General features: G+C 50.2%; 2 protein-coding genes and 1 non-coding gene across 3 annotated transcripts; 1 reads left to right on the top strand and 2 right to left on the bottom strand.

Moving 5' to 3' along the window:
* TRNAG-UCC (transfer RNA glycine (anticodon UCC)) lies at positions 1-72 on the bottom strand. The gene has a single exon. It is a non-coding gene; the product is annotated as a tRNA-Gly (tRNA).
* Positions 73-1248: 1176 nt separating this feature from the next.
* Positions 1249-3236, top strand: LOC136450680 (protein VAPYRIN-like). Its single transcript, XM_066451245.1, has 2 exons — positions 1249-2200; positions 2569-3236. The coding sequence occupies exons 1-2, from the start codon at positions 1418-1420 to the stop codon at positions 3031-3033; spliced, it is 1248 nt and encodes a 415-aa protein (XP_066307342.1). The 5' UTR covers positions 1249-1417; the 3' UTR covers positions 3034-3236.
* A 101-nt stretch (positions 3237-3337) lies between these two features.
* On the bottom strand, positions 3338-7997 carry LOC136450679 (thioredoxin-like fold domain-containing protein MRL7 homolog, chloroplastic). Its single transcript, XM_066451244.1, has 5 exons — positions 7266-7997; positions 6885-6969; positions 6690-6801; positions 3847-4014; positions 3338-3744 (listed from the first exon to the last, which is right to left on the bottom strand). Exons 1-4 carry the CDS (start codon positions 7946-7948, stop codon positions 3914-3916), a joined length of 981 nt encoding a protein of 326 aa, XP_066307341.1. The 5' UTR covers positions 7949-7997; the 3' UTR covers positions 3338-3744; positions 3847-3913.
* Between the last annotated feature and the right edge of the window lie 532 nt (positions 7998-8529).

Here is an 8529-nt window from a genome sequence, read left to right as displayed (position 1 = left end):
TGCGTTTGCCGGGAGTCGAACCCGGGTCTATTGCTTGGAAGGCAATTATCCTAACCGTTGGACTACAAACGCTGTGTTGACTACCAGTGGTCAGTGACATTACTCAAAGGTGAAGAAGTTTCAGTACTACGCCAGACAAAGCCCTAGCAACTTGGTATAGTGGACACCGATTGGTGGTTGTCAAAGCGTCTCGCATGCGACGATTAGTAGTATCCAGGAGATAACGAGGGGATCGGTTCTATTCTAAAGGCCTCTTTGTAGAGCTTCCAGCAGCTCCAACTCTCGCTGATAATTTTACTGTAGCGCACTATTCATTGATGCTTAATTTCTCTCTTCCCCCTCTCCCTCTCACAGAGCTAATATGAGCTAGTGAAGCTAAAATTTTTGGCTCCAACAGCTCCTTTTGTGTCAGTGAGAGAGGAGGAGATGAGAGAGAAAAACAGATTTCATCTATAGAAGTTGTGTCAGCATGAGCCGGATCTCATGGATCCGAGAATACAGATATGGTCATGACACGCTCAGATTTCTATCCTGTAACTCTCTGTCATATATATGCTGCGGAATATGCTAATTTGGGTCTCAGTCCGTCAGTCGTCTGTGCCCCTGTATACGTTGAGTTACCCAAGCATTTCATGGAGGCGAGTCCATTCTAACGCTTCCACACATGACGTACGACGCATAAAAACGAGGGGTCAGAGGTTGTAGCGTAGCGGCAGGAGACGCAAGAGAGATAATTTTTTTTTTGTACCCCCGACCGGGGCCTGCGGGCAGGCGCGTATATGCGAGACGCTGGAAGCACGCAGACGCTTTTGTGCAGATTCGTGCGCGACAAACGGCAATTTGAGGGGAGGGCGTCGGCACATGGCTGCCCTGCCGCGGCGGCGACGCAGGCCGAGCGAGATCGCGTGAGCCGCGAGGAAGTGGCCCGTGGGGGCCTGGAGGCCTTTCACGAGGGCGCTGGCTGCTTCTTCACCTGGCCGGCGTGCGTGACTCGCCACCCGTTCCGAATGGGACGTGTACTGTGCGCGCTCGTACCGGGCCTGCTCGACCTCGATCGTAGGCGTAGCCCTGCTCCATCATTACCCAATGGTCCCCTTGTTTATCATGCAATCGAGGGCCACAACGGATCCAGCCATCCAGGGAATCCGCACGGACTTATGTGCAGAGCCAGAGCTGTGGTCATCGAAGTTACCTACCGGGGCGGCGGTGCATGGGCGTATGATGTGGTCTGCTCAATGCTCACGCGGTCACGCCATCGCAGTGGCACAGAAGATCAACAACATTCCTTCCTTGCCCATCCAACAGCCAGCGTGACAAGAAAAGCGTCGACCTAGGTAGCTATGCTGCATTCCACTGCCCCGGGCACTCCTTCCATACTATACACTCTCGTGCAGCTAGCGAGTTCCCCTTCCAAGAAATGGCCGCGGCGGAAGCAGCCTCCTCCGCGCCAGCTCCTGAGCGTCGTCTCCTGGAGGTGGAGGAGGACGAGGTGGTGATCGACTTCAAGCCCAACGCCAAGTGCCGCGCCGACCTCCGCCTCCGCTCCCTGCACCCGTCCCTCCCCGTCGCCTTCAAGGTCCAGACCTCCTCCCCGCTCAAGTTCCTCGTCAGCCCGCCGCGCGGCGCCGTGCCGCCGCTCTCCTCGGCGTCCCTCCGCGTCGTGCTCCGCCCCCAGCCGCACGCGCCGCCGTCCTTCCCGCGCTCCCGCGCCGACCGCTTCCTCGTCCTCTCCTCGCTCTCCGCGGCGCACCTCGACTCCGCCGTGGGCGGCAGCAACGACGACACCAGCGGCGGAGTCAGCGCCGTCCGCCTCCGCGTGTTCTTCGGCGGGCCGTACCTGCTCCGCCTCGCCGCGGACGCCGGGGACGCCGCGGCCGTGCGCCTCATCCTGCGCCGGCAGCCGCACCTGCTGCCGTTCCTGGAGCAGCAACAGGCCGCCGCGCCCGACGCCGAGCAGCAGTGGGCGCCGCCGCCGCCGCCGCTGCACGCGGCGGCCGCGAGGGGGGACTGCGGCGAGGTGAGGCGGCTGGGGCCCGACGCGCTGGCCGCGCGTGACCGCGAAGGGAGGACGGTTCTGCACGCGGCGGCCGCGGCCGGCGAGGCCGAGGCGGTGGCCGTGCTGGTAGACATGGGCGCCGACACGTCGGCGGTCGACGCGCGCGGGAGGACTCCGCTGGACGTGGCGCGCGAGAAGGGATACGTAAGCGATCCACTTCGAATCTACCTGCTTGTCCTTCTTACTGTCCTGTACCAACAACACTCGCGCATCGACTCCGGATGCTGCTTCTTTAACCGGACACAGATTCATTCGCCATGTACAAACAACCCTTACGGTAAACCGCATATACTAATCTGTCACTAACGAACAGAACGGGTCGAGAAGAGACACAAGGAATCACGCCATGGTCCAGCTTCAGGCTGCACGCAACTTTTGGCTTATGCGAGCCGCGTAGTTATGCTCGTGAATCATGACAGGAACGGGTCGAGTAGGACGAGCGATAGTATTAGCTAATGCAAGGTCATTCTTGTCCATTAGTGTAACGGCGGTGTTTGTTTTGCTGGGTGCAGCAAGAAGTGGTGGACGTCCTGGAACGGTGGGAGCTGGTGATGACGGCGGCGAGGCGAGGCGACCTCGGGATCCTCGAGTCCCTGCTCAGCAAGCGCGCGGGCATCCGCGGGCGCGACCAGTACGGCCTTACGGCGCTCCACCTGGCGGCGATCAAGGGCCACTGCGACGCGATCGCCCTGCTCGCCGGATCGGGCTGCATGGACGTCGAGTGCGAGGACGTGGAAGGCCACAGGCCGCTGCATCTCGCCGTCGAGGGCGGCCACGCCGAGGCCGTGGAGCTGCTGCTCGACATAGGCGCCGACGTCAACGCCAGGACCAGGCGCGGCGGCACGCCGCTCGAGATGGCGGAGGCCATGGGGTACGAGGCCATCGCTCAGCTTCTGTGCGCTAGAGGCGCAGAGGTGGCCGCGGCACCGGCGTTGTGCGTCGCGTCGTCGTCTTCATCGTCTATATCGTGCGCCTGATTTGATTTGCTGGTTTCAGAGTTGGGAGACTGTTGGAAGGACACGAAACTGCACTGTACTGTATAGTCTAAAAATAGTCGTTTGTTCTGCTTTCTTGGGAGGGAGTAGCTCATTATTTAAGGGGACGGTCGATTGGCTGCCTTTGCTATACGCAGCGCAGTGTGTTGGTGAAAAAAAATATCATGCAATTGCAGTGTGCCTTACATGTTGATGTTATTGTTGTGGTGTGTATTACTATGCAGGAAAACATCTACTGTTCCTCACTCATCATATTATTCAGCTTAGAAAATAAACAAAAGTAGCATTTGGCGTAACCTGGAACAGCAAACTAAACAGTAGTACACGGATTAATCAGCTCTTCGTCCGAATACAATTCCAGTTTCAAGGCCCGCCGATATTTTGCTCTCACTACAAGAGGGAGCCGAAGTAAGTTTTGCTCCATCTCACAGTTTGCAGCCAACTTGTACGCATATCACAGTTTGCAGTCAACTTTGTAATCATCAAATATAGCTACGGATAAAATGAACTAAGCACTCTCGCTGAGTTATATTTTGTTAGACTATACTACTTATCAGAATGATACATGATTTAGTTCACACCTTCCCAACCAGCATTGAGATGTTTTTTCTTGGTTTTCTTTTAGGTATATCAATTCCACACGATCCGAGCACCATGTCCTGGTAAATGATTGAATAAGGGAGCTTCTTCCTCCTGCATCAGATAAATACAGAGTCAGATGCTAAATAGATGAATAACCGGTACTATTGCTGTTTACAATCGGCAATAGAGTAAACTTTCGGATTAAATGCTTACCAGTAAAAACTAGCACCAACCCACCGGCTGAGGATAAAGACACTATGTCAACAATTCTATACAAGAACTAGAAAGAAGCAACAGCTTCAGGATTAACGCAAGAAGGCCTCTTTGCGTTGTAGTAGAAATGGGCAATCATTTGAACCAGCTCATCTGCAGTCCTTATCTCTGTTGAAATATGTGAAAGACAATCACGTTGTGACTTATTAGTAGAACTCTTGGCAACTGAAACTGCAAGGATAGCAAAAGGTGGCAATTTATTAATCACCACCTTACTTTAAACAGTATTGGAATTTTATAATGCCAAAGTTATTGAAATTTTCCTTGTGAAAATTTAGTAAAGTTTCCTGTTTTTGAGGACTTTTCATGGAAAATAAATTGGGAACAAAATAGAGAAATAAATGAAGGGGCCTCCTTGTAATCTTGACATAGGAGAGGAAGGGCCTGTTTGGCTGGTAGAAACAACAAAAAACGCTGCCAAAGGATCCACATCTAGGTGTATCAAAACAGAAACCGGCTGAAATGTTTCACCTTTTTACATTGCAAGTACAGGATAAATTACTCCAAGAACCAGTTAGCCAAACGATTTTCCAAGAAACAAAAACCCTACCAAAGAAACATTTCACGGAGAATTTGTAACAAAAAAAAAACTGTTTTTAAAGAAACTGGGTCCCTACCAAACGAACCTAGAGGATAGCTCTGGAGATGGCATGGAGGGAGTTAGAGAAACAAGGATTATATCCATGCCCGTCACGCCCGCTATGTGAAAAGCTCCTCTGCCTAATCAAGCACAGAAGAAAACCATCCCCATCTGAGTCCTTCGACTCTTCTCTGTATCTCAAGGTGTCTGCCAAGTAACCTTCATCCAGATGAGTGCTGCTCCAGCAGGATGCGCCAGAAGCCCAAAACAGTATCCATCCAAGCACTAGTGTTTCAGCCCATGCAGAGCTATTGGCTTGCATCTGTTCAATGTCAAGGACTGATGTTTGGTGGATTTCAACTGGGTTGGATTGGTCCTGTGTGTTGGTTCTAAACTTCTCATCATCATTTCGATCGCTGACTGTTTTGTGCATCAGTGTGACCTTGCACAGATTGAATTGATCACTGCTCCTCTTAAGGTGTATGCATTAGGCTGGTCATTGTGTATCCACGGTGGTGTTGTGCTACATCGCCTAGGTATCAACCTTGTCAGATGCCTGCCAGGCTGCCACAGAGCAGAAGAGAGGTGTTGTATCTCCAGGATAAAATACTGGGATCCTCCAGCTACAATGGGGGTGTAATTGTTCTCTTGGATAGTGATTATTGACTTCTCGTGCTTCACCATTCGCTGACTTTGACTGAGACTAGACTCCATCCTTTTGCTTATCAACGATGTTGCACTGTGAACTAGTGTACACCAACTAGTACATAATGCATATTATTGGTAAATCAGAACAGTAGCAGTGATTAAATAAGGCAGAATTGTGATTAGCCTGACAGTGCAAAGGCACAAAAAGTTGTCGAGTGGTCAAGTGAGATAACTTGCTGTCTCAACAAATACATCCCCATGGATGCAGTAAGTTCCCAACATCTGTTCCCGGAGATAGGACACCATTTTCCTACAATCTGAAACAAGACATCTGACAAGGTTGAGGACCGGGAGATAGGACGCACGTGCTGGCCAAGTCCACACATCTCAGAGAAGAGCAATCAGAACTGGTCACACCAACAAAGAAAGCAGATCACAAGCCAACTAGATTGGAATCAATGCAAATCAATCCAACCAAATCAAATTCACTAACATTTGTCCACAACACTGTACTGGTAGAGCAACTAATCAGGACACACAAGTAGTGCCGCTAGAGGGTGAATATGTTGAGAGGTGCTCCCCTAAAATGGCGCAGAAAGCCAAGCATGAGTTTCATGCAACTTTCTTCATAGAAGTCTTTTGCATAGCAGCATGGATCATTTGGATTGGAAGAAAAGAAGCTCTCATTTTTCAGCGAACTCCTCCTTACTTTCAAGGCTGCAAGACAGGATTTCTCGGGTCTGTTTGGTGCATGACCTGGCAGGCAGCTTGCCTGCCAAGCAGCAATCCTAGCCGCCAGGTGACCAAATCCGACGGCCTAGGATTGTTGCCTGGCAGGCAAACCTGCCTGGGTGCAGAAGCCAGAACCAAACACGCCCAAAGTTTCACTGCAGTTACACAGGATTGAAGGGCCTTTAGAATTGTCCTTTTGTTCTTGAATTTCCTCTCTTTTTGTAGGTTGTAGTTGTTTCAGCCCTATGCTTCCTGTATAGATACTTTTCTTTTCTTCAATTGTGTAACAGTTTTTCACCTCTATTTATATGTTTATATGTTTTTTTACAACAGTAGGAATTTCCTCTAGTATTTTTCCTTTTAAACAAAAAGGTGCTCCCTTGATCAGCACTGCAGGGTGATGTTGCTAGTGCAGTGATGCTGGGGCTTGAACAGAACTGGATGGACCTTTCAGCATGGAGACAAGACCTTCAGAGATAGAAGAAAATGGAGGAGGAGCTCCAATGAACCCTGTTCAGGAGCTCACCCTTATGGGCCACATGGGCGCATAAATTGGGCTGGAAATGCATCCTTTGCTCCATTGTGGAGAGGATCAAGTCATACATCTCCTTTTCTCTCCAAACTTCTAACTGGAGTTTTCTCTTCCTCTCAAATGTCACAATGATAAGTAGGTCTCACCTCTACTTCTCTATTTTGTTTCCCAATTAATTTCCCGTAAGAAGAAAGGTAACCCTCAGTAAAATTTTACCGAATTCTCACAAGGACAATTCGAACTATTAACAAATATAAGGGGTGGATAGGTTAGGGTGTTAGTTTGACATACCTTTTTCTCTGTATAAGATCTTGTTTCCCCTAAGGAACAATAACTGCGGGCATTCTCTTACTTGAAGTGCATATGCCAAATCTCTCTCAATATTTATATCAACTTTGACTGTCTGTTAAACAAATCAAAACTTAGGACCAGCACAAAGGCCAGAGTAACCCGGCCAAATAATCAAAAGATGATATTCAAACTTACCCGAGGAGGTAAGCGATCTTTAGCATTCCAGTATACCTTAGCAGCCTTTTCCAATTCTTGAAGAAACTTCCAATTGTCAGCAGCCCTGCAAACCACAACATCATGCAGGGTTCAATACTAAACAATCAAACCCTCCTGCAAATAAACTAATAAATTTCACCCCAAGCATCGTAAGGAATTCCAGAAAGTGAAACCCGTTTTGCCGTTTATTTGTCAGTACCAGGACAGTTCTGAATTTTCTAGGCTCGTTTGATTCGCACTTTACAGACATCCGCATTTACAAATGCAAAGCTTAAATGGTGATTGAATTACACACAGCCTGCTCCAAGCATAATGGCAACAGTTTACGAATCAAATTAGACAGGGATGGATGATTTTTACCTGTTGTAGCGCTCGAAGACTAGGACGACTAAGGGGCTGGGGTGGAATGCGAAGCTCTCCCACTCCAAGCAATTGATTTCCTTGACCCACCCCTCGTCGACCTCCCCTTCCCAATCGATCTCCACCCCGTCCACCGTGACATTTCTGATCGAGTGCTTGTCGAAGTACTCTGACGCCCGGATCCCCCACCCGACATCGGCATCCAGCGGCCAGCTCGGGTCCTCCTCTTCCACCACAGGCTTCTGTTCTCCCTCTCCCTCCCTCTCCTCGTCTGGTACTTGCTCCTCGTCGGCTTTCGGCTTCAGGATGTCGCCTTTGCCCTCGAGGACGTCGGGGTTGCGCTCCCGGATGGAGGCGAAGACCTGCTCGAGGCGGCCGCGGACGAAGTCCTCCACGGCTGCCGCCTCGCCACGGCGCCCACGGCGCGGCTTCCGGGGTTTGGTCGTGGGGAACCCCGCCTCGGTGGAGTCATCCGGGTTCCGGATGCGGGCCTCATGTGTGGGCTTCGGTGGTTCCGGGTTCGACGTCGGCTTCGGAGGCCGTGAAGCCGAAGAAGACGGCGGAGGAGCGGATGAGGCGAAGATGAGCTTGCGGCGGCGGCCATGGCTGCAGCCGACAGGGTTCGAGCTGACGGTGGGGGTTGAGGGTTTAAGGGCGGTGAGGGTGGGGAGACGAAGCATCATCGTGCGCGGCGAGAACGGGCGCGAGTATGCGGCTGGGTTTCGCCGGCCGGCAGGTGCGCTCGTGCTATCCGAATGACGGTTTCTCCTCCGCCGTTGGTCTCGTGATCTTGTCAAATCCAACGGTACTGGCGCATGTAGCCTCGTGCACCTGCACGCAGCACGCATGACGAATGTGAGGAACCGCCAAAATTAGAGCAAATGGAGTTTTTCATATTGATAAAAAAAAATATTTTAGTGAAAAAATCTGCCTCAGTAGTTTTTTTTTCAACTAGATCTTTAAATATTATATCGTCCTGTATTCTCGATTTCTCATCCTCTAAAATAGAGAACTGAGTTTTCTACTTATCTATATTCCAAATAAGATATAGAGAAGTTGAGTTATAGGATCGTGATGCAGCGATTTTTATTACGATGGCTCTCTCAATAAAGATTTAGACAACGATTTTTTTTAAAAAAAAACTATTTTCGAGATGCTATTGAGAGGATTAATTGTGACAGTAATTAACACATCATAAGAATGTCTCACAAGCAAAAAAAATTACAGAAAACTGCAGGCCATATATATAGAGGCTTTTTTCTGT

Source organism: Miscanthus floridulus, chromosome 5, assembly GCF_019320115.1.
Source record: "Miscanthus floridulus cultivar M001 chromosome 5, ASM1932011v1, whole genome shotgun sequence".
NCBI classification, from domain to species: Eukaryota; Viridiplantae; Streptophyta; class Magnoliopsida; order Poales; family Poaceae; genus Miscanthus; species Miscanthus floridulus.
Note: the sequence above shows the minus strand (reverse complement) of the source record. Positions and strands in the feature narration are given on the sequence as shown.

Bases quoted from the DNA above. Each gene is read 5' to 3' on its own strand.
- LOC136450680 (XM_066451245.1), top strand. From the start codon at position 1,418: ATGGCCGCGGCGGAAGCAGCCTCCTCCGCGCCAGCTCCTGAGCGTCGT. The intron at 2,201-2,568 runs GTAAGCGATCCA...TGCTGGGTGCAG, and splicing joins TGGCGCGCGAGAAGGGATAC to CAAGAAGTGGTGGACGTCCT.
- LOC136450679 (XM_066451244.1), bottom strand. From the start codon at position 7,948: ATGATGCTTCGTCTCCCCACCCTCACCGCCCTTAAACCCTCAACCCCC. The intron at 6,970-7,265 runs GTAAAAATCATC...TGTGGTTTGCAG, and splicing joins GTCTTCGAGCGCTACAACAG to GGCTGCTGACAATTGGAAGT. The intron at 6,802-6,884 runs GTAAGTTTGAAT...TTTGTTTAACAG, and splicing joins AAGATCGCTTACCTCCTCGG to ACAGTCAAAGTTGATATAAA.